The sequence below is a fragment of the Balaenoptera musculus genome, chromosome 10 (assembly GCF_009873245.2).
Source record: "Balaenoptera musculus isolate JJ_BM4_2016_0621 chromosome 10, mBalMus1.pri.v3, whole genome shotgun sequence".
NCBI classification, from domain to species: Eukaryota; Metazoa; Chordata; class Mammalia; order Artiodactyla; family Balaenopteridae; genus Balaenoptera; species Balaenoptera musculus.
Window position 1 is genome coordinate 2,752,806 of NC_045794.1, and position 24,087 is coordinate 2,776,892.

At 55.2% G+C, this 24,087-nt stretch overlaps 1 protein-coding gene and 1 long non-coding RNA gene across 8 annotated transcripts in view; one reads left to right on the plus strand and one right to left on the minus strand.

Annotated features, from left to right (window-relative positions):
- Window positions 1-20,905, plus strand: part of SLC6A13 (solute carrier family 6 member 13) — a 32,767-nt gene extending 11,862 nt beyond the window's left edge. Inside the window, exons 1-16 of one of the 7 annotated variants that reach the window (XM_036865983.1) lie at window positions 108-166; window positions 1,783-1,942; window positions 3,065-3,205; window positions 6,768-6,852; window positions 7,431-7,563; window positions 8,424-8,558; window positions 14,502-14,605; window positions 15,425-15,549; window positions 16,000-16,011; window positions 17,112-17,224; window positions 17,517-17,654; window positions 17,808-17,984; window positions 18,344-18,446; window positions 18,927-19,027; window positions 19,844-20,014; window positions 20,316-20,905. In XM_036865983.1, coding sequence (XP_036721878.1) covers window positions 1,915-1,942; window positions 3,065-3,205; window positions 6,768-6,852; window positions 7,431-7,563; window positions 8,424-8,558; window positions 14,502-14,605; window positions 15,425-15,549; window positions 16,000-16,011; window positions 17,112-17,224; window positions 17,517-17,654; window positions 17,808-17,984; window positions 18,344-18,446; window positions 18,927-19,027; window positions 19,844-20,014; window positions 20,316-20,423 — 1,674 coding nt within the window. In that variant the 5' untranslated portion in view covers window positions 108-166; window positions 1,783-1,914 and the 3' untranslated portion in view covers window positions 20,424-20,905. Of the gene's footprint in view, window positions 1-31; window positions 167-1,782; window positions 1,943-3,064; window positions 3,206-6,767; window positions 6,853-7,430; window positions 7,564-8,423; window positions 8,559-14,501; window positions 14,606-15,424; window positions 15,550-15,943; window positions 16,012-17,111; window positions 17,225-17,516; window positions 17,655-17,807; window positions 17,985-18,343; window positions 18,447-18,926; window positions 19,028-19,843; window positions 20,015-20,315 lie in introns of those variants that run through there. The other 6 variants (XM_036865977.1, XM_036865979.1, XM_036865981.1 and 3 more) reach the window with 6 other exon arrangements.
- On the minus strand, window positions 4,565-7,423 carry LOC118902066. Its single transcript, XR_005021509.1, has 3 exons — window positions 7,250-7,423; window positions 5,590-5,777; window positions 4,565-5,043 (listed from the first exon to the last, which is right to left on the minus strand). It is a non-coding gene; the product is annotated as an uncharacterized LOC118902066 (long non-coding RNA).
- Window positions 20,906-24,087: the final 3,182 nt, after the last annotated feature.

The window sequence follows — 24,087 nt, forward strand, 5'->3', positions numbered from 1 at the left end:
ACGTAACGGACAGCCTGTTTCCCACCTGCAGGTGCCTTTTTCATCCCCTACCTCATCTTCCTCTTTACCTGTGGCATTCCTGTCTTTCTCCTGGAGACAGCACTGGGCCAGTACACCAGCCAGGGGGGCATCACAGCCTGGAGGAAGATCTGCCCCATCTTTGAGGGTGAGTAGCTCTGTGCTGGACTCCAGAGTCTCTGCACTAGTGGTTATAAACTTTGTTTGAAATAACTGCGTGGTTTATCAGCAGTGCTGATGCAGATAAGACTCTGTGTCTTTATGTCAAACCTTCCACCGTGGGCCCCAGACTGAATTACTGCCAGGGAATTCCTTAAAAAGAGAATTTTAATGAGAAAAAAATTTCATTAATAATTCTACCATCTTTGGAGTTCTCGGTCCACTGGTTAGGACTCTGCGCTTTCGCTTGCCAGGGGCCCAGGTTCAATCCCTGGTCAAGGAACTAAGATCCCACAAGCTGCGTGGCATGGCCAAATAAATAAATAAATAGATAACATTTTTACATAGCGCAGGGAGATCAGCTTGGTGCTTTGTGACCACCTAGAGAGGTGGGATAGGGAGGGTGGGAGGGAGACACAAGAGGGAGGAGATATGGGGATATATGTATATGTATAGCTGATTCAATTTGTTATCAAGCAGAAACTAACATACCATTGTAAAGCAATTATACTCCAATAAAGATGTTAAAAAAATTTTTTTTAATTCTACCATCTTGACACAATAGCTATTTAAAACTTAGGATGTTTTATTTCAATATTTCTCTCTCTGTAGGATTTTCTTTAAGAGTCCATTTTGAAACAATTATATGTTCACAGAAAGTTGCAAAAGTAGCCCAGAGAGGTCACGTGTACATTTCACCCAGTGACATTTTCATTTTCCTCAATGGTAAAAATCTTATATAGAACAATATCAAAACCTGGAAATGGACATTGGTACAATCCACAGACCTAATTCAGATTTCACCAGTTTCCATGCACTTGCTTGTGTGTGTGTGTGCGTATAATTCTGTGTAATTCTATCACTTGTGTTGATTCGTGCAAACACCACCACTGTTCCATGACCACAGAGATCTTCATCCTGTTGCCCCTTCATAGTCACACTTACCCTTACCCTCCCCATCCCTAACCTCTGACAGCCACTAACTTGTTCTCTATGTCTATAATTTTGTCATTTGGGGAATGTTATATAAATGGAATCATACAGTATGTGACCTTTTGAGACTGGCTTTTTCACTCAGCATGATGCCCTTGAGATGCACCCAGATTGCTCTTGTATCAATAGTTCATTCCTTTTTATTACTGAGCAGTATTCCATGGTGTGGATGGATGTCCTATGGTTTATTTAACCATTCACCCACTGAAGAACATTTGGGTTGTTTCCAGTTTGGAGAGATTTACTTCATTATTTCTTTCTCTCTATATAAAGTTTACATATCTATTAATATGAAATATACACAGTTTCTGTTTCTGTCGTTTTTGTGGTTTTTTTGGCCACGCCGTGTGGCAAGTGGGATCTTAGTTCCCCGACCAGGGATTGAACACTCCCCAGCACTGGGAGTGCAGAGTCTTAATCACTGGACAGCCAGGGAAGTCCCTCTGTTTTTTAGTTAGTGTTATTTTCCATTTTTTACACAACAATCATGTGATTGCATAAACTTCCATCAAAGGGATATGTCATAATTTACTTAACAATTCTCTGTTCTGGGCTTTTTGCTTATTTTCAATCACTGATAAACTGATATTCTGCTATCATGTATCTTTGTAGAGGTAGCCTTTACCCCCCTTTTTTGGAGTTATTTCTTTGGGATAAATTCCCAGGATTAGGATCACTGGATCAAATGGACAACCAAGTTGATGTCTCTTGACCTGGCTTATTAAGTTGTTCTATGGAAGTGTTATGCTGACGTACACATCACCGGACTTGAGTAAGCGTCTTTCCTCCGTATCTTTAACAGCTCTGAGTTATATCCCTGGTTCCCAAACTTGTCTGCACACTGGAATCACCCCAGGACCTTCCAAACATCCTGAGGCCTGTACCCCACCCCCAGAGATTGTTATTAAATCGGTCTGGGGTCTGGTCTGGGCTTTGGAATTTTTAAAATATTCCCAGGTAATTCTACTACTATGTGGACAAGTTTGGAAATCACTGAGTTATATCATTTGTAAACATGTTCACTAGTGTTGCAGATGCAGAATGGAGCTCATCTTTTTTCATTTTGCACACCTACGATTATGAGGGAGGGTGGGTGTGTTCTGAGGATGTTCATTCACTGTGTGCATGTGCTCCTCTGTGGACTGACTCTTCCTGCTTTTAACGCACGTTTTTTTTTTTAGTTTTATTTTTTGGCTGCGTTGGGTCTCCGTTGCTGCGTGTGGGCTTTCTCTAGTTGCGGCGAGCGGGGGCTACCCTTTGTTGCGATGCACGGGCTTCTCATTGCGGTGGTTTCTCTTGTTGCGGAGCATGGGCTCTAGGTGCGTGGGCTTCAGTAGTTGTGGTTCGCGGGCTCAGTCGTCGTTCGCAGGCTCTAGAGCGCAGGCTCAGTAGTTGTGGCTCGCGGGCCCTAGAGTGCAGGCTCAGTAGTTGTGGTGCACAGGCTTAGTTGCTCCGCAGCATGTGGGATCTTCCTGGACCAGGGCTCCAACCCGTGTCCCCTGCGTTGGCAGGCAGATTCTTAACCACTGCGCCACCAGGGAAGTCCCTTAACGCGTGTTTTTACATTTCAGAAATATATGAGACGAATTCCAGGGAACATTAGCTATTGGAATCTCGGAGTTAGCCTTATACATTTGTAAGATAGCTTAGAATCAGTGAGCTTGCAGCATACAGACGAGAGTGCCCAGGCAGCGGGGCAGGGCAGCAGGAGACGGGAGGAAGCCCGGCCTGGCCTGGGAGGGCTGCACGACGGGAGGGGGCGGTGAGCCAGGAGCCCAGACCCCACACCCCGTGTCTCAGGACACTCCCAGGGGGGCACAGACCCTCTCCTGAGCAGGGGTGGGCGGAGCCAGAAACCTGCCCCGTGTCCCCAGCCCTGTCTGCCTCCGCCCAGGTATCGGCTATGCCTCCCAGACCATTGTCATCCTCCTCAACATCTACTACATCATCGTCCTGGCCTGGGCCCTCTTCTACCTCTTCAGCAGCTTCACCACCGACCTGCCCTGGGGGAGCTGCCGCCACGACTGGAACACAGGTGAGGTCACCTCCACCTGCTCTGCTGTGGTGACCAGGAGAGGGATTGTCCCCATATCCTGGTCCCCAGGCCCCATCCTTCCCTTGGGACATGCTAGAAATCTGCCAAGGAGGTCACGGAGGTCTTATGTCAAAGATAAGAGCGAGAGTCCACCAGCATCACAGGAAAAATATCACAGACTTTTTCAAAAAAATTCATGTGTTCAATCAATGTATTATGAAGATAGAACTGACTTCTTTTTGTGCAGTTTAGCCCTTTATGGATTTTGATTTGAAACATGGTTAGTTTGATATATGTATATATTGTTTTCTCATTTATTTGTTCTTCATGTCTTCTTTCTGATACTATTTTAGGTCTTTCCAATTCCCAAGTCATCTGGATTTAACCAGGGATAAGCTGTTTTGTATGGCATCAATATAATTTACCATAGCAATTAATTTTCTCCCATGATTTTCTTTTAAGACAAGAGCCTCTATGGCAATAGAACCACTAAGTCTAATGAATTGAAAGTAAATGTTAAATTAAAAATAAAAATTAAAAATCTCTAGGGTAGTGCTGTCCAAAAGGACTATCTGCAGTGATGAAATGTCCTTTGTACTCTCTGATACGGTAGCCACTGGATACATGTGGCTATCGAGTACTTGAAACATGGCTAGTGCATGTGAGGACCTGAATTTTAAAGTTTTTATTTAATTTAAATTAATTTAATGTAAATAGCCACACGTGGCTGGTCACTGCCCTACTGGACCACGCAGGGGGACACTGTCCTGCTCCCAATGTCCAAACACCTCTCATGCCTATCAGTGAGGCCCTACCTGTGCCATGATGAACTTTTTCTTGTTCAGATAAGGTACTCAGTTCTGAGCTAGAGTGTGAATCTTTTACTCACTTGCCAGGGAAGTGGTTTTGCATGTTTATCCTGGTGTTCAAGGCCCCCCCGCCCTCATATTTTATGCTGTCTCTGCAGGCTTTCATTCCCTTGTCACCACTTTGTCCCACTGCTTGTCAAGTGAAAAGTCAAATCTTGGAGGTACCGCCCCTGACACCCCAAGATCTGCTAGGTTCTTCTCAAGTGTGTCTGCTAGTGCCTACCCTGGCCCCGGCCCTTGACTGTGGCACTCACCCCGCTTTTCCTCTGTTTGTTGCAAGATCTTGAGGGCAAGAATGGTGTCTTCATCTCTTCACCTTTTGCACTTAGCATCATGAGCTCTCAAAAAATATTCATGGAATGAATCAAGTTTTTAAAATCTGTTTTATTCTAATATTTTCTTTATTATGTGTTTTTTCTTCCTTCCCCCTTCTTTCCTTCCTCCCTTCCTTCCTTCTTCCCTCCCTCCCTCCCTCCCTTCTCTCTCTCTCTCTTTCTTTCTTCTCTGTGCACTCAAATCCGCCCTAACAACCAGCTTCTCAGATGGGGATTTTATCCAGGTGTCAGTGCAGTTCCTCTTGTAGAAAGTTTCTGCCTTTCTGGTGCCCAGGGGCTTGGCCTCAGGCCATCATCAGGCCTGTGTGCTTCTGGTTGGCTTGGCAGGGGAAGCACATCTGAGGCAAATTCAATACCCAGGGCTTTGGCTCCATGACATTTTGGGCATTTCTCCTGGTGAGTCTGGAGTCCTCGGAGCCTAGCGTCTTGAGTAGTACAGGACATCCCATCCTGTCCGGAAGAAACAGCCCTTTTGGGTGTGCTGAGGCTTCAAGGAAAGTGACTTGGTTTGGAGGAGAGAGGGCTCCGCTAATACCCCGTGGTTCGGCAGATGTGTGTGGAGCCCCAGCTCTGTTCCAAGTACCGGGGACATGCGAGGTGCAGAAACAGAGCTCCTACCCTCGTGGCTTTCATTCTAGCGGCAGAAGACAGACCAGAAACAAAATCAGTGCATCCCATGTGTCATGCTAGAGGCACTGATGTGCAGAAAACTAAACGGGGAGGAGAGACTGGGAATCTTAGGGGTGGGGTGTAATTTTAAATAGGGTCCTCGGGGAAGGCATCTCTAAGAAGGTGACGCTGGGTCATGCTCTGAAGGAGGAGGGCATGTGGAGGCAGACGCTAGGTAGGAGAAGCACCAGTACAGAAGTGGGGTGGCATCCGGGAGGCAGCAGGGCAGGTGTGGCTGGAGCAGGTGGGCGGGGGGCGGGGCAGTAGGAGAGGGGTGGATAGAAGGGGCCTTGGAGGGGATGATGGGGTTTGGGCTTCTTTCTCTGAGTGCGATGGGAAACCCCGTGGACGATTCTGAACTGGGGCATGACACAGAGTCACGACACGACTGAAGTTTGAGCAAAGCCGCTGTGGCTGCTCTCTGGAGATTTGACTCTGAAGGCAAGAGCAGAAACTGGGCCCATCAGGGAGCCGGGGGCCGTGGTGACCTGCACCAGACTGGTGGTCATACCTGTAACGGGAAGGGTCAGATCCCAGATTTTCTCAAGGTGGAACATGCACAATTTGCTGAGCTGGATCCCAGCCTTCACTCCATCACAGACGAGCGATGAGGGGCCATTTCTAAGAAGATTAGCTTTCTCGTGTGTACAGTGGGGAAAACGCTCTCTGTCTTTATTGATATTTCCCAGGATTATTGTCCTAATAAAACGTAAAGTAGAGTGTGAACACTCTTTGTGAAAAGTCCATAGTCGCAGACGGGTAATTAAGAGCCACTATTTATGGAGTGCCGGGCGGTCTCCTTTTCATTTACTCCGCTTATCAGTCCTACACTGGGATCTTGTCATGTACATTTATTTATCTAAATTTATTTATTTATTTATTTTTGGCTCTGCTGGGTTGTCGTTTCGGTGCGCGGGCTTCTCATCGAGGTGGCTTCTCTTGTTGCAGAGCACAGGCTCTAGGCGCGTGGGCTCAGTAGTTGTGGCTCGCAGGCTCAGTAGTTGTGGCTCGCAGGCTCTAGAGCGCAGGCTCAGTAGTTGTGGCGCACGGGCTTAGTTGCTCCGTGGCATGTGGGATCTTCCCGGACCGGGGCTCGCACCCGTGTCCCCTGCATTGGCAGGCGGATTCCCAATCACTGCGCCACCAGGGAAGTCCCCTCGTGTACATTTAGAGACCACGGAAGTGAGGCTTAGAAAGCCACACGGCGAATAATCGGAGGGGGGCAGGGATTCAAGCCAGAGTCTTCTGATCTGTACCTGTGCCCTTAGCCCTCAGCTACGTCGCTTCCCCGGAAGGCATCCTTATTGTTCCTCAAAGGTCGTTCCTCAAAGGCCACTCTCTACAGGACAGTGGCCCAGAAATATTCGTATGTTTGAAGCTGATGGCGTGCAAAGCATCTTTCCTGAGGCCGCCCGATGGTGCTTTAATGAGAATGTGCTACACCCACCCCACCCCCACCCCACCCCGCCCCGGCTCCACCCCGGAGAAGTGGGAGAGGGTGCAGTGGCTTTGTTGAGGTTATTGTGTGTTTCGTTTTGTGTTTTATTATGAGGCTGTTTTGTTTAGGCACCTTCAGCCCAGATACCTTGCTTCCCAGTCTCCTGAAATTTCGCCCCACTCTCTGCTCACGTTACATACTGACCGGTGACATTTCTCTCGCCCCCCCGCCCCGCCCTGGACCCCCGGCAGAGCATTGCGTGGAGTTCCAGAGGCCCAGCAGCTCCGTGAACGTGAGCTCCGAGAACGCCACCTCTCCCGTCATCGAGTTCTGGGAGTAAGTGCGGCCCCTTCGCCATCGCAGTGTGGGCGGCGTGTGCCACAGACGGGCGCGGGGCTGGGGACCCCACGGGCTGCAGGGGACGAGTTTCTGCCTCCTCCTTTGGTGGCGCCGTCACCCGAGTGGCTTTTTCCTGCCACGCCTGTATTTGTGGTTAGGGCAGGACTCTTCCCGGGGCTCTCCTTGCACTGGGCCTGCATTGCTCCGCGATTTGGGTCCGCCCTCCCCTGCGGCTGCAGGTGTGTTGCTTCTACTGCCCCTCCCCGAAATACTGGCATTCACCGAAGACATGATTCCTAATATCAAAGCGTCCTAACCCTCCGGTTGAGAAAATATGTGTTCGCACCCCCTTCTCTGGGTTAAACTGGTCCTCAGCCTGCCAGAGCAAACCTACCTGGGAACAGTTTGTCTTCGCCTCCCTCTCTGTCTCCTCCCATCTCTGGGCAAAGCAGAGCCTCACGGATCAGAGTGAAGGAGCCGACAAGCCTTTGAACCAGAGCGGGAGGCCCGGCTCCGCTGCCCGGACGAGCTGAGGCCGGCGGCACAGGTGGAGCCGCTCACCCTTCTCTCCCCAGGAGGCGGGTCCTGAAGATCTCGGATGGCATCCAGCACCTGGGGAACCTGCGCTGGGAGCTGGCCCTGTGCCTCCTGCTCGCCTGGGTCATCTGCTACTTCTGCATCTGGAAGGGGGTCAAGTCCACGGGCAAGGTCTGTGTTCGAGGGCCCCAGGCCCCTCCCTTCCCTGGACCACCCTGCTCCCCCCGGGAGGCTCAGCCACCCAGGGGTTCCCCAAGTTGTACCTAGTCGGGGATGGGAGGGAATGACCCCACGAAGATTTCACGTGTCTCTCTTCCTTGATTCTGTGCCTTTCCTGGATTCAATGATATGTCCTTCTGGTATTTGGGGAACTGGAATGGGAGAGAGAGAGAGAGAGGCAGGAGGGACACGTGGGGAGGAATCTGATCTTGGAATGCACCACGCGTGTGGGCACAGCGCAAACTGAACACGGTTCACGGCTCCCCGTTTCATACAGCTGTTCTTTGGGAAAGCAGTTCCGTTGTGACTATTAATCTCATCATGACTGTCCGCCGCCCCGAGACCCTGGGGAGACTCGTTGCCCTGGCGTGCATGAGGGCATCCCGAGTGCTCCTGGACTCCTGCCCTGGCGGCCTCTGACCAGGCTTCCCTCCTAATCTGGCTGCCCGGTTGTGCTAAGCTTGTGAGCTCTGTGGGGACAGGGGTCACATGTGACAGAGCTTTTTGTCCCTGACGACCCTTGCCACTGTTCTAAACTTCTTGTTGGGAGCCTGCCTAAGTTCGCTCAGTCACTCAGCAGATATTTGCTGGGTGTGTGTCAGGGAGCGGGAGGGAGGGAGGGCGGGAGGGAGTGGCCGAGGGCTGTGGACGGAGCAGCTGCGGGGTGAGGGTGAGCGGGGGGGGGGGGGGGGCGCAGAAGGCGAGCTGGTGACCTCTGCCGTGGGGTTGGCGGCTCCTCCCCCCGCCCCCCCCCGTCCCCCCACTGCTGGGGCTGCCCCAGTTCCTTACCTCCTCCTCTGCCCCTTGGCCAGGTGGTGTACTTCACAGCCACCTTCCCTTACCTCATGCTGGTGGTCCTGTTGATTCGAGGGGTGACGCTGCCTGGGGCCGCCCAAGGAATTCAGTTTTACCTGTACCCAAACCTCACGCGTCTGTGGGACCCCCAGGTAAGACGCAAAGATGGGGCCGTGCCTGTGCTCTGCTGGGCATCTCTGCTCCTGGACAACCCCAGGCATCCACGCTGAGGGGGGCATCTCCACACATCTCCCCCTCCTGGGTTCACAGCTGCCAGGGAACCCAGGGGCCCTGAGGCCCTCGTGGTGTTTTGTAGTGTTTCTGGGGGGCTGTAAATGCGTCCTAACAGCCTTTCCCCCAGGCTCTCCCCTCCCACTACCTGCCATCCCCTCTGGCCGTCTCCTTTCCTATGGAGCAGACTCTCTCTCTCCTGACCCTCCACTGGCCCCTCTGTCCCGCCCTCTGCCCACGAGGCCCGCTCCTGGCCACGGCCCCAGCCCCTCCCAGGGCCAACTGGCTGGTGCTGAGTTTCCTGTGTGCTGTCCAGAGGCCCCCGGCCCTTCCCTCCCGGCCCTTCCTTCAGGGTCCACCCTCCGGGAGGCGGGGTGTCTGCTGACCGAGGGTCTGGACGGCAGGGCCTGTACTGAGAAGCCTCTGCCGGGGTCCCGTCTTCTGTTTGGCAGCCGTTTTGAAGGCCGGCAAAGCCAGGAGGGGGCCGAGGGTGGAGAGGCCGTGGGTGAGCGCAGCCCAGAGCCCCGCCCGGTCCGGCTGCGGCCTGTGCCCGCTTCCCTGGCAGAGGTCACCTCCCGGAGCCTCCTCCTGGGCTGGAAGGGCTGTGCCCCTGAAAGGGACGCCCAGCTCAGAGCGGACCAGAAATTGAACGGCTTTCCATACATTTTTATAGTAAGGCAGCGGCACTGTCGCTGCTGAGAGGTGACAGGGGGCAACAGAGGAGGGGACAGCCCCCCAGCTCCCTCCGAGGCGGGGACTGTTCCCACGAAGGCAGTGGCTCCCCTTGTGCAGGATTTGGGGTGGCTCTTCTCAAGCCTCCCAGCGCCCCCGGAAGAGTTACGAGCTCTTCCATCCTGAGTCCTGCGGCTGCCAGGGCTCCCAGAAGCAGCAGACCACGCGAGCCCGGAAGCCTCCCCCGCCTCGGCCCAGGGTCTTTCCCCACGACATCCGGTGGGATGTGACCGTGACCTCACCCTCCCGCCCCCGTTTCTGAGAGCGATAGGGACACAGGGGCAGGCACCTTGTCGCCGCATGGACCCAAGGGCTGCCGTCGGGCCTTGGAGCCAAACTGTAGAACCGCAGCTGCTGAAGCGAGAGAACCCCCGACGTCATCTCTGCAAACTTCTCGCTGCACAGATGAGCAAACAGGGCCCAAGGTCACGTGGAAGGAACGGCAGGCCGGGGCCCAAAGTGCCGTGGTGGATCGCAGGCAGCAAGCAGGGGGTTGCGGGGCAGCAGAGCCCGGCGAGGCCTCGGAGGCCGGGTGTGGGTTCGGCTTGGATCCCTCACGCAGGAGGGAGCCGCTGCGGCTCTGGAGCAGCGGTGTGAACCGGTGGCTGAGCCACAAGCCGCCTTCGCCTGGAGATCAGGCTGGGAGACAGGCAGGTAGCATGAAAGAAGAAAGGTAGAGAGGGTCCAGCGTCTCTGGAACTGACCTATGGCTTCTGTGATCGACGCTCTGTTTGTCCTGACCAGCTATTTAGCTAACAACTGCCGAGCGCCCGCTATGGCCCTGGCATCGTTAAGAGGGTCACAGGCATTATTTCAGCTAATCCTCACCGCTGACCAATGAGGTATCCCCATCTTATAGACAGGAAATTAAGGCCTAGAGAGCTTAAAGAACTTTCCATCCGCACACCTGCACCTGGAATCCAGGTCGGCGTGATGACAAGTCCCACAGGTTTTACGGTCTCTTGAAGGCAAAGTCCTGTCTGCTCGTCTTTGTTTTTCTCGCAGCTCATTCATTCAGCAAAGATTTATTGAGCATCTATTTCGTGCCAGGTATGTTCTGGGTGTAACGTTTGCTATATAATAGCTGCCGGCAAATATGAAGAAGGTGGACCAGAGCGCCTTCAACTCTGAGAGTTAAAAGGCCGTCATTCTGTGTCTGGGTTACTGCAGGGAATAAGACCTCTTTCAGTCTTCTCTCCAGGACACCGTCCTTCCAACCTGGGCAGCTGCAGGTTGTGCAGGCAGCGATGTCTTCAGAATCCTCTGAGCCCAGGGAGGGAGACGTTCCAAGAGCCAGGCTTGGTCCTGAGCTTCCGAGCAGACTTATTAACGGCTGGTCCTGGCCTCCTGCTGAAGCCCGCCTTTATGTCAGTGAGCAGAGCAGCCTCTGCAGGGCGGAATGCCCCCCGGCAGAGCCCTAATGGAAAGTAGTTGGTGCTCCCCAGGAAGTGTGACAATGCCAACCTGCATTTGCCTGGCACTTGAGAAAGTTGCAAAATTCCTGCAGCACAAAGACCAGAGTGCCTCTCTCGGCCAAGCTCTCGGTCTGGAATGGAAGCCAGGCAGAGACACTGCTGGGTTTATCTCATCGGCCAGGCTGCTGTGCGGTGGGGGATTGCTGCCTCTCCCAGCCCCCCCGGTGCCGTCTCTTTCCCACTGGGGAGCGGCCCCGGGAGACTCCGCTGGTGCAGCGTGTGCTGGGTCCTGGCGCTTTTTCTTTCCTTCACCCTGACCCTTTGTTCCATTGCACTTTGGTAGATCGATAAGGACAGGGGCTGGGGATAGGGTGTCCAGAGAGTCCCTGTTGAACACCTGAAATCTCTACCTTAAGCTCTCTAAGGAAGGGTTTATTTAGGGAAGGAGGTTGGAGCCATTGATTAGAACAAGTCTTTTTATTTTGATGTCGTTCCTTGAAACCTACGGGACCTTATTATTACTGGAAGGTGAGTTGCTTCTTTAAAATAACAGCAAGAAGAAATAGGCCAATAGCTGACACGTGTATTATGTGCTTACCGTCTGCCAGGCCCTTCCCTAAGTGCACAACACAGTTTAGTCCTCACACTAATCCCACGAGTTAGGTGTAGCCTCATTTTACAGATGAAGAATTGGAGCTTAGAAAAGTTAAGAAATTTGCCCCAAACTACGAAACAAGCATGAGGGGGAGCTTGGGTTTCATCCCAAGTCGTCTTTTGGGGGGTCTTCTGCCTTAATCACCATGATATACATTTCCCAAAGAATATGAATTATCTGGGAGTTTTAAGGGCTGATTTTTATTATTCTAGAATTAATCCTGAAGTGGGATAGGGAACTAATATTTCTTTATGTGTTAGGCATTTTACATACATTATTTTATTTTTATTTGTTATTTTACCCATTTTATTTCTTAATATACCCATTTGTTATTTTACTTGTTATTATACCCATTTTCCTGATGAGAAAATTGAGGTTCAGAGAGGTTAAGTGATTTGCCTAAGATCACACAGCTAGTTATTAACAGAGTTAGGAACTGAACTCCGTTCAGTTTGACTCCAAAGCCCAGGCTTACATACGACTGCCTTCCTGAAAATAGAAAACGTAATAGTCTTTGGGGTTGAAAACATCTTTCCTGGATCTTCTAGAAATTCTCTCTTCCTCTGTCCCCCCTCCAAGACCTCTTTTTAGCCCACAGTCCCTGAAGCGTTTTTCACTTGTATTGTCGGGCAGTCTTCTGCGCCAGCCAGACACACACTGGAGCTTTGTTCCCGAAACCAGGGCTCCTGGACGGGGCACGTGGCAGGTCGCCTGCGGTGGGAAGAGAATGGCTTGCCCTGCTGTCCTCCAGCCCTTCCCGCGGCCCCGCGGCTCTCCCGCCCCAGCAGGCTGGCCAGGAGCCGCTGCGCCGAGCCGGCTCACCCGCCTCCAGCCAGTCTGAGCCCCGCACTCTGAACTCTCAGGCCTCCTGCTGCCTTTTCCTCCGTTCTCCTCAACCTCTCTTCCCAACTCGGTCTTAGTCTCTCCCCCTCCAGGCGACGTGACCTGCCAAGTCGCAGTTTTTCTTGTTGCTTCTTCCCAAGCCCAAGTCTGCAACACTTCCTAACCGTGGGATCTGCACGTGCGCAGCTACGGAACATCTCCGAGGAAACAAGAGTTTCCTGCGTGGACGGCGGGTCAGGCTGCAGCCTGGGCCCCGCCAGGCATGGGGAGTAGGCCTCCGGGGCCGCGTCCTGGATCACCGGCCTGGAGAGGCCTCCCCGGCCCTCCATCACAGCCTGGCGGGATCCTTCCCGTACGACCTTAGAACCTCTTGCCACACCAACCCGCGCTCGGGGCTGCGATAATGAACAAAAAGGGACAGTGACCTTCAGACCAGAGGCCACTGGGTCTTCCTGGGAGGACCCTCCTCACAGTGTCTGGGGCAGGTTTAGAAGAGGAAAGGGTTTGAGACGTTGCAAAGGATCGACCAGGCTCCCCGAGGCACGTCCTCGGCCCGGGGCGTCCACGGAGTTTTGTGGCCTGTCCTCGGCTTCTCTCCTTTCGTTCCTGCCCTTGCTTTCTCCAGCTTCCGAAATAAATTCCGAGACCCCGTCTCCTTTCCCCATGATAATTCTTCCTGAGGTTTAAAAAAGTTCCCCTTGGTGTTTTCGACCTTGCCTATTTCCTTGCTGGCCCTGGCTCCTCCCTTGGGGTCTTCCTCTGTGCTTCCTGCCCCGGACACCCAGTCCCTGGTGGCAGCTCCTGCCTCCCTAATGCCCTGGGGATGGGGGTCCCCGTGGGCAGGAGAGGCAGAAGGTTAGAGACAGTCTCCCCCTGTCCTCACCCTCTTCCCCGCTCTGCCCCCATCCCTGCAGAAGTGGAAAGCGAGCAGGAGAGAGTGCCCGGGGTGGATGCCAGGTCTCAGGGGCTGGAAGGCAGGGGTTCCCCCATCTGACTGTTCATTAGGGTCGCCCAGGAAGCTTGGAAACAATACAGGTTTCCGGGTTCTCCTCTAGGCCTAGTTCAGGGTCTCACCTGGGGATGCTGGCTGACGAGTCTCTGTTCTGATGCTGTCAGCTGGCACGGGTTCCCTCGGACTCACCGCAATGCCGAGGAGAGTGGGCATTTGGGGGGCTGAGTGGTGAGAGAGGAGGGAGGTTAGGGGTGGTCAGGACGGTTAGGGATGTGGGGAGGGAGCAGGTAGGGCCTGAGGAGCCGTACACAGAAGCAGCTGAGGCTTTGGTGCCTGTGGGCCCTGCGAGCCCGACTTTAGTGGAAGGAGAGCAGGGGCCTGTTTGGGGGCTAACGAGGAGGGTGGACATGAGACAAGAAATGGGGACCCAAAAGTGTTAGGACACCAGCCTGGCGATGTCCGCGGCCACGGTTTGGTGCTCAGGTCCCCTGAAGGCAGGAGATGCCCGGGGAGGGTCTGTGGCCCCAGGACCCCAGCTCCTGCGGGTCTGCAGCACCGCGAGTCCCGTTCGCCTTGATCTTCTTTCTCTTTGGGATGTTATTCTAGCTGTTAAATCTAAATCATAACATTCACAGGCTGGGCCAGCCAGCTGAGATAATAGCAAGAACAGCCATACCCTATGTTTAGCTGAGAGCCATCTTCCCCCCAGGGAGTACAAAGCCCTTTACAGATGACTTCTGTTCATCCTCTTGACTCCCTGTGACCTGAGGCTCACTCTTCCTGTTTTGCAGAGGATGTTGAGGCGCGAGGGGCAAAGCTACATGCCCGTGAAGGCACTGATGCAAAGGACCCACATCCCCGCAAAGCCTGTCCCTGGGATCCTTCCAGTCTCGGCACACTGCCAGGGGGGCCTGGGGCGGGAGAAAGTGGAGGTAGCGCCCTGGGCTTTGTTTCCATTACAGAAAAGACGGGCCAGGCCTCACTTGGTTCTAGAGCACCAGCGCATCGGCCACCATCGTGGGTCCTTTAGTCTTTCTCCAATGCCTGATGCCCGTGCCATCCCGGTGGCGCCCGAGGAACTCCGTCTAGGGGCCCGGGAAGTCGAGCGCATCAGAATAGCATGGCCGCAGGGCTGCCTGCACGGGCTGGGGGCAGGGGTCTGCCATCCTCAACCTGTGCCTGGCTTGGCTGTGGGCCTGTGTGGTCCGTGGAGCCCAGACAGCCGGGCTCCCCTGAGGCACAGCTTTCTTGCCTTTTCCCCGCGCAGGTGTGGATGGACGCGGGCACCCAGATCTTCTTCTCCTTCGCCATCTGCCTGGGGTGCCTGACGGCCCTGGGCAGCTACAACAAGTACCACAACAACTGCTACAGGTGAGCGGGGGGCGGGGCCTGAGCGCCTATCCCTCCAGGTGTGCTAGATCAGGGGAGATTTGGAGGGTGCACCAGCTCGTGGATTTCCCTACGCCCCACCTGTCTTCACGCCATTTTCCAACCCCCAGGGCTGCCAGGTGGTGAGAGGAGCCAGTGGCCGCATGGGCGAGGGATTGCTTCCCCCAGGACGGGATGGTGATGGGTGGCCGGGAAACCCCAGCAGGGCCCAGCCCGGGGCTAATGTAGAGGGCAGTGGGCACAGGTGTGCAAGCAAACCGGCTCGGGTGTGACGTCATACAGTAGAGCCCGGTCCTGCCTGCTCTGTACCTGCGCCCCGGCAAACACTGAATCCCCTCCCTGTGGTTCCCTCGGGCCCACCTGGTTCACGTCAGAGAATTTAAGCTAATTTTAGCATTAGCTAAACAAAATCTCGTCGTGCGTTTCAAAATTGAATTTAGGTGAGTAAGGAGCATCTGTTGCTTGGGTTCTCCGCGCCCCTCTCCTCTCCATTAACGTGCCGGCATGGGCTGGGTCATGGGTAGTGTCCCAAGAGGGGCAGTGGCAGCATGACGGGAAAGGGGAGCTGTGTGGCCATGGGTAATGTTTAGATTCTGTTACTTCCTTAGGGTCTCATTCTTGCAGGATGACCGTGGGTTTAGTCCAAGTCTGAGCCCATGGAGTTGGGGGGACAGAACCAGCCCCTTGGGTTCCCTCTGCCCCTGGCAGGCAGGCGGCGTCCCTTGGGGTTCCTGCGTCCCGGCCTGAGGCGCTAGCTGCCCCTCTGACCCTGCTGTCCCCACCTCCCCGCCCCGCCCGCAGGGACTGCCTCGCCCTCTGCTTCCTCAACAGCGGCACCAGCTTCGTGGCCGGCTTTGCCATCTTCTCCATCCTGGGCTTCATGTCCCAGGAGCAGGGGGTGCCCATCTCTGAGGTGGCCGAGTCAGGTGGGTGGTGTTTTGGGGGGTGGGGGTGGGCCTAAGACAGGGGACTCTGTGAGCTTTGTTTGAACCTTCCCCAGCCGCCTGGATCTGCAGGCATTCCTATTGTCACCTACACTGTGGGTGACGTCTCAGTGGCTGCGTCCTGGGAAAACCTGGGATGGACTTGAACAGCAATTCCAGCTTCAAAAGGCGAACGGGTGTGCAGAGAACTTTGTCCTCCCCACCCCAGCCTCCAGCTCCTCACCCTGGAAGCAACCAATGTTACCAGGTTCACGGTTTTCCTTCCAGAAATAGTTTAGGCTTTTACGAGGAAAAGAATGCACGCACATCTGTACATACACATTCAAACACGCGTCCGTATTACTGTTTCTGTTTCTTACACCTTGTAACAACCAAGTGATAACGTGCTGTGTACATTGTCCTGCATCCTGCCGTGTCTCGTTCCCTTTAAAGTGTGTCGCAGAGGTAAGTTGACTGCCGGCACACGGAGTTTCCTCCTTTAAGTGCCTGCCTTCCCACCACGCGGTGCTGCTCTCGCTTTTAAATAAAATCACGGACGGGTCCCCCATCCGGGTGAGCGGCCAGTGTTTGCCTTGCTCACCCCCTACGCCCGCGGACCACCCACGTGCACCTGTAACAAGATGATTTTGATCGTGGGGTTCACAAGCTCCCCCCGTCACACAGGGTGCCGAGCAATGGGAAACTGACATCGCTGGTTCTTATTAAGGACGATCGTGTTTCTCTTTTACGAAGCACCGCTCTGTGCCAGGCTTGGTGCCGTGCGTTCGCTGGTGCGTGGGGCGGGTCCCAGCAGCGTGGGAGACGGGCGGAGGAGCTGACCACCGTCCCGGGTCCCTCGGTCATACCCTTCCTTTCAAAGGAAGCTTCCTATCGAGGACCCGGGCACTGGCATGTGACCTGTTCCTGCCGTGTGAGCCGGCTGAGGGCAACATTAACGTGTTTGAGAGGATGTGTGTCGTGGGTATTCTGAAACTCACGCCAGCTCACTTGCTGTAGGGTGACAGAAAAGGCTCGGGGCGCACAGGTGGCCAGCGGTGGCCCCAGACCCAATCTAGTCTTGGAGGTATTTTCTTTGGAACTTTACGGAAACCACACAGCACTTGCCTTAAGGGGGCACGATGGCTCCAGGTCTGTCAGGCCCCGCCACTCCCTCCTTTTACACTGGGGCGGCTTCACAAACGTCCGTGGCCTGCCTGGCCCCCAAGCTCTTTGTAAGTTTGAAACCTCTGGTTTGGGGGCAATCGATCTGGAGAGTGAGCCCTCAGGATTTGAAGTAGAACTTACAGAAACGCAGGTGATAGACCCCCTTCCTCTTTTCTTTGGAATATCCTTTAGAATACTCACAGCCTTTAGGTTCTGTTCCTGCCAGTGAGAAAACAGTGGGCGGTGCCTTGGAGACTGGGGACCGGGTCGAGGGTTGGGTGGCTTCTCCTGGGTGAGGACGGTGGAGGGGGGTAGCTCTGGGGCTTCCGCTGTCCCGTGTCCCACACTGGGAAGCCCACCTTGGGGTGGCACTGGGCTGTGTCCCTCTCTCCCTGCCACAGGCCCTGGCCTGGCCTTCATCGCCTACCCCCGGGCTGTTGTGATGCTGCCCTTCTCGCCCCTCTGGGCCTGCTGCTTCTTCTTCATGATCGTCCTGCTGGGACTGGATAGCCAGGTATCGAGAGGTGGCCACGCAGAGCCCGAGAGACGGTGGTGTGTGTGGGCTGGGGGCAGGGAGCAGCGGGCATGACCTTGAACTTGATGCCCTGAAGGCCCTTAAAACAGCTGGGGGCTGGGCGAGGGTCAGGCGTGGATGCCCTGCCAGGGAACGAAGGGAGCTTTGGAGGGTGGGTCAGCTCTGGGGCTCTCAGGAGGCTGGCAGGGCTGCCCCCGGAGCGAGGCGCCAGCTGGTTGATGGAGCTTCTCGTGAGGGCTCTTGCCCTCCAATTCTTCGCCCTCTCATCCAGTTTGTGTGTGTGGAAAGCCTGGTGACGGCGCTGGTGGACATGTACCCCAGTGTATTCCGCAAGAAGAACCGGAGGGAGGTCCTCATCCTGGGGGTGTCTGTCACCTCCTTCCTCGTCGGGCTGGTCATGCTCACAGAGGTGAGGGGCTGGGCGGCTTGCAGGTGGGGCCCGGCGAGGAGGAGGAGCCCAGGTGGGTGACTGCCACCTGGCAGGGGGAGCAGGCCGCTGTGGTTTCAGGTCACCGCCTTCTGGGCTTCGGGGCCCGGGGGCCCTGGTCCTTTCCCACCCCAGAAAGCACTGACCACCTGGCTGTGGGCACGGCTGAGGGGTGCTTTGTCTCCACGGAAGCTGAGAGGTATAGAAGTGTTGGGCTGGGAAAAATCGCCTCTCCAGCAAGATCCCATGAGTTCCCAGGCAGCTGACCCACGTTCCAGGGACAGACTTCAAAGGCAGCAAGGGAGCCCTGGGGTGGGTGACATTCTGAGTGATGTCTCAAGGGAGAAGGAGGGAGATGGAGCTCGTCAGCTAGATGATACCCATGACGGCCCCTATCCTGACCCTCTGCCAAAAATGCACACTGTCCTGGACTTTTGGGTCAACCCCTGCGTGTTCTCAGGGATGAGCTAACAATGGCTGTTTCATGCATCTTCCTTCCAAAAACAATAATCAAACATTATTATTGTCCCACGTCTGCCAAGTGCTTTACAGCTTTCAAAGTACACTCTCTTTTACTCTCTGTCTCCTGTGATCCTCCCCACCTCTGCTCTGTGCCCCAAGGGTGCCTGTTTCCTCTGGGTAAAGCTCTGTCTCTCTCTCCTCCCGGCCAGGGCGGTATGTACGTTTTTCAGCTCTTTGACTACTACGCAGCCAGTGGCATGTGTCTCCTGTTCGTGGCCATCTTTGAGTCCCTCTGTGTGGCGTGGGCCTACGGTGAGTGACTCTTCCTGTGGTCCTGCCCAGGGCTCTCGGACAAAAGAGAGACCTCACCGCTCACACCCACCTTCTCCTCCGACTCCTCTCCCTCCCAACCTCAAAAATCTCAAGAATCCTACCTACATTGCTACCATTGGAAAAGCCCTCCAGAGGTGGCCTTGTCTACCCTCCTGGTGACGGCTGCTCCCAGACCACCCAGGTGGGCCCATGTCCCGTCCTACCCAGAGCTTTTCAGCCTTTAACAACCTTGATCATCAGAAAGTTCCTGCCTTTGCCTAAGCCAAGTTCTGCCCACTGCTGTTTATGCCAACGAATTCCATCCAGGAAAGAGTCTGCCCCCAGCAGGGATTTGAGAAGACAGCCACGATGTCTTTTACTGACTGGTCCTTGCCCTTCCTGGTTGGTGTGGTCCCCATCCTGATGCTTTGGATGCTAAAGGATGTCCTTTCTCCCCCTTCCTTCTCTTCTTCGTGGCAGGAGCTGGGCGCTTCTATGACAACATTGAAGACATGATTGGGTACAGGCCGTGGCCCCTTATCAAATACTGTTGGCTCTTCCTCACACCGGCTGTGTGCACAGTAAGATAACCTCCGGGAGGAAAGCCAGATGAAGGGAGAGAGATGGTAGAGCAGGAGGGTAGACGGGCCGTAGCCCTAGAAGGCACTTCTCCGTGGGGATTGAAAATCATTTAAAAGTTTCATTCATCCTCCTGTTGGGTTCTAGAAAATGCCAGCAGGATAGATTCTTCCTTTCCGTTTCACAGAAGGATAAACTGAGGGCCAGGGCTGTCAGACTCAACCCCACAGTGTGAGTCTAATGTGGCAGGTGCATCGGGCTGCTGAGAACAATACTGATAAGCACCGAGATAACAATAGCAGTTCCAGAGCACTTCCTGCTGGGTACCAAATGCTTTACACGTTTAACCCAGTCAATCCTCACAAGAACCCCACGAAGTAAGAATTACCATTATATTCACTTTTCAGGTGAAACGGAAGCCCCAGAGGTTAAGCAGTTCACCCAAACTGGAAGGTGGCCGAGAGCTGGGGCTCAAGCCCAGGCAGCTTGGCTCCGGAGTCTGGGCCTGAGCCACTGAGCGCTGCTGCTCTGGCTTTACCTGTGTCAGCAGCGCCCACTGTGCGCCAAGTATGATGAGGCCGGGGGGACCCAGGCATGACCCCCGCCCTCCAGGTGCTCACGGCCAGGCACAGAGCCATGTCCCAGTTGAGGATGCCCAGGGGCACGGGGACCCTGGAGGGACAGGATGGGTGCCCCGGAAGTACCTCCTGGGGGTGTGGATTTTGAGCAGATGTGGATGGAGTTGGGAGGCAGATTGGCCCAGCTGGTCGGGGGGACCCATGCTCCCCCAGCCGCGTCTCTTCTACTCTCACCCTCAGGCCACCTTCCTCTCCTCCCTGATCAAGTACACCCCACTGACCTACAACAAAAAGTACCTGTACCCGTGGTGGGGCGATGCCCTGGGCTGGCTCCTGGCTCTCTCCTCCATGATCTGCATTCCCGCCTGGAGCTGCTACAAACTCAGCACCCGCAAGGGCTCTTTCAGAGAGGTAGGGAGCTGGCGGGGAGGAAAGCAGTCAGAGGATGAGCCCGGGTCCCCTTGTTGGCAGGTGGCCGCCTGCCTGGGTAGAAGCTGGCACACGGGAGGGCCAGGGACCCTGGTGTGGGGTCAGAGGGAGAGAGGGAGCGCTGAGCAGTCTCAGGAAGAGACAGGTGCCTCCAAGCACCGCTGTGGTTAGGGTGTTGGCACCTGGAGAGCAGGCTTGGCACCTCTGGGGAGGCAGCGATGAGGGACGCTGGCAGACTGGACCCCTCTCCGGCTCATGACGGACCCCTCCACTCTGCTTGCAGAGAGTTCGCCAGCTCACGTGCCCAGCTGAGGACCTGCCCCAGTGGGCCCGAGCGGAACCCTCTGCCCCAGCCGTGCCCAGGACGTCGGAACTGGAGTCTCACTGCTAGGGGGCAGGCCCTGGGACAACGGGCCAGTGAGCCTGGCTGTGGGGACAGTTGCAGAGGGAAGGCACAGAAGCAGCCCTGCTGTGCTTCTCTGCCCCGCACCACCCGGGGTAGACAAGATAAGAGGGGACATGCTGGAATCCACCTCTGAGCTGGGCATCTCCCACCCCCACTTCCCTGCTCCAGGGGTGGCTGGACAGGTGTGAAAGGCCAGGATCAAGAGCATCCCCTTTGAGAGGGGCCTTGGGAGGCTGGGTGAGGCTGCAGGCGGGGGCGGGGTGGGGAGAGCTCTGTTTGGCGCCCTTCATTCCATTAAACCCACGTTCTTCCCACCAGCTGCTAGCAGTTCTGCCTGGTTTCTGCCCCGCCCCACCCCCGCCTTGCTGCCTTGCCCACCTCCTCACTTTAAAGTGGGGCTTTAGGGGCTTCCCTGGTGGCGCAGTGGTTAAGAATCCGCCTGCCAAAGCAGGGGACACGGGTTCGAGCCCTGGTCCGGGAGGATCCCACATGCCGCGGAGCAACTAAGCCCGTGCGCCACAACTACTGAGCCTCCGCGCCACAACTACTGAGCCTGTGCTCTAGAGCCCACAAGCCACAACTACTGAGCTCTCGTGCCACAACTACTGAAGCCCGCGTGCCTAAAGCCCGTGCTCCGCAACGAGAGAAGCCACCGCAATGAGAAGCCTGCGCACCGCAGCAAAGAGTAGCCCCCGCTCGCCGCAACTAGAGAAAGCCCGTGCGCAGCAACGAAGACCCAGCGCAGCCAAAAATAAATAAATCAGTTAATTAATTAAAAAAAAAAAAAAGAAAGGCGATGGAGGGGAGAAGGAGGAGGCACCTGAGCCCCCACTGGAGGAAGGAGGAGGAGAGCAGCTGGGCTTCTTCCTGTCCGATTTCCCCTGCCGTTTCCTTGCCTGACCTCGCCTGTTCAAACTGTGTGCGCCCGCCAGGGGCTTGGTGCCAGGGGTACTAGCTGCCAGCAGGGACCGCGGGCGGAGCAGGGCACTACCCGGCTGGGCCAGCAGAGGGAGCCGCTGCCTCGGGACCACCACGCTGCTCCGCTCGGAAGATGGATAGATGCGGATGCGGCACCCCGGGCGCGGCCACGATGGCGGCGCACCGCGGAGACCTCCGCTCGGCTGCGGGGCCTGAGCGCGCAGATGCGCCCAGAGAGGAGCCAGGTGGGAGGCAGAGCCTGTGCGACCTCGGGGTCAGCGGGTCTGGCCTTGGCCCCCGCCCCCCCGGCGCCCACAGGTGTGCTCCGCAGCCTGGCTCTGGGCAGGTGCCTGGAGGGGGCGCGTGTGTCTGCGGCGCATGGGGGAGCGGGGAACACACAGCAGCCCTTCCCCCCGCATGTCTGCCTGTGTCCCCACCTCTGTTCATGTAGCTCTTCTTCCGGAGCTGTTCCTGGGAGGTGCAGGGCATTTCTTGGGTGATTTTCTTACGAGTCAGTTAGTGGGGAAATGCACTGAACTCTTCAGGTTTTGATTCTTTGCTGTTGGGAGAGTTTATTAAAATCGGTGACAGCAGCCCTGCTGTGTGTTGGCCTTGGTGGTTCCTTCCTGGACGGTGGCTGGGCACCCCCCAGTGTGCCAGGAGCAAGGCAGTCCTAAGATGGGAGAAATAAGTCTGCTAGAGAAACGTGTGGGCCTCGAGGTCCCACACCTGGCGTCTCCACCCATCTGAGGACATTTGCAGGACACCTACTACATGGTGCTGTGCTCAGGACTCACAAGGAGCAAAAATAGATACATCTCTTGAAGGACAAAGGATGACAAACGCTATGGAAGAAAAGCAAGGTCTCTAAGAAAGAATAAGTGGGCATGGGAAGGATCCTGAGGACTTAGGGTTGGGGGTCTGGGAAGGCTGTTCTGAGGCTGAGGTATGTCTCTCTCTCCATCCTATCAAAGTTGCAGGGATCTGCTAGGCCCAGGGAGGGAGGCGAGCAGTTCAGTCATGGTGATTTGAGCCCTATTTCGGAGCTTCGTTGATGGTGCGATACAGTGTGAAAGTAACCCGCGGGCACCAGGATCAGGAGATACGGCTTCTAGTCCTCACCTGCCTCGGACCTGCTGTGTTTCTTGGTGGGATTCAGGTCTTCTTTTTTTGCAGATGGAGGTAATACCAGGCACCCCGCCCACACACGGGTTTGTTGTAGGGCTGGATGGGGTCATGGGTGTGAGAGCCCAACCGTGAGGTCATGAGACCAGTGGAGGGATGGCTGACAGGGAGCTGCTCTAAAAGCCAGGGGTCACGTCAGGGAACGGGAGCAGGAATACCCAGACGTGGCTTTACCCCCTCAAAGGAGTAGTGGGGGCAGGGCCGCTTTCTGTCCCCTCTCCTGGAGCTCTGCCTGGAAGGGCAGATTTGGATCCTGCAGGTCCCAGAGGAAGAAGACAGAAAAGGAAGGGGAGCCCTTTGTCTAGAGGCCACACCTGTCAGAGAAGAGCACATCATTTAGCTTCTATTCACCCGAATTTTCTCATCTGTAAAATGGGCTAATAACTCCTACATTTCAAGGTTCTTGTGAGGCAGGCATAGAGCCTCAGGGCACGTGATAGCTGGAAGGAGAGAGGAGCGCAGCGGTACCCGGAGAGTTAGGACTGGAGCCCATGGAGACTGGGGAGCCACGGAGGGGGCGCTGAACCCGCCAGGCTGCCGTGGAGCCTCAGGCCTCAGACCGTGCTCAGATCACACCCAGGTCTCAGATCCACACACATGCACACACACAGTCCCTCACTCTCCTCGGATGAATGTGCATAGACCCAGACACCGCAGTCTGCCAGGCGTGCCCCTTTACAGAGGCTGGCAGGCCTGGTTTAGGTCTATGTGCTCTGTGACCTTGGGCAAGTTCATCAAGTTTGCTTGTCTATAATATGGGAATAGTAGTATTTACATCACTGTGTTGTCAGAGTCCAGTGGAGGGTGTAGGGACAGCTGCCTTGGGGACATATTTCAAGCAAATCCACCCTATTTTCCATGATTCCACCCTCCCCCCACCTCTGCATTGGGCTGTCAATGAAACAGAAAAGCCCAGAAAGAGCTCAGCGACATCCTTGCTGCCCCCTGGATTCCCCAGCCCCAGGCATCAGGTTGCATTAGGCCCCAGAAAGAAGGCTACGCATTTATTAACTAAGCATTTTTGCTAGGAGGCAAGAGAGAGGCAGAGCTAAAAGAACCCTGCATCCTGTGGCCTGAGAGTCTTGCTCAGCACCAGCAGTTTTGTCCAAGAAAAGCAAGACATGAGTCCTTCCAAGCCCTAGTCTATCCCCTGTTTCTGGGAGAGCAATGCCCTTTCAGAAGAGGGAAGGCTGAAATCAAAATTTCCCTCAAATTGCATCCATCCATCCTTCCATCCATCCTTCCATCCTTCCATCCTTCCATCCATCCTTCCATCCCTCCATCCCTCCATCCCTCCATCATCCATCCAAATGCCTACTCTGAGCCAGCACTATATTAAATGCTGGAGGCAGAAACAAAGAATTATGAAAAGTGACCCCTGCCCTCTAGATACTCCTGGTCTGGGAAACAGTTTGCTGCAGTGGAAAGCAAAGATTTTTGGAGCCAAGAGGCCCAGCTTCAAATCCCAGCTCCCTCATTTACCACCAGTAAATGAGACCTTAGAACACATCATTTAGCTTCTGTTCGCCACAGTTTTCTCATCTGT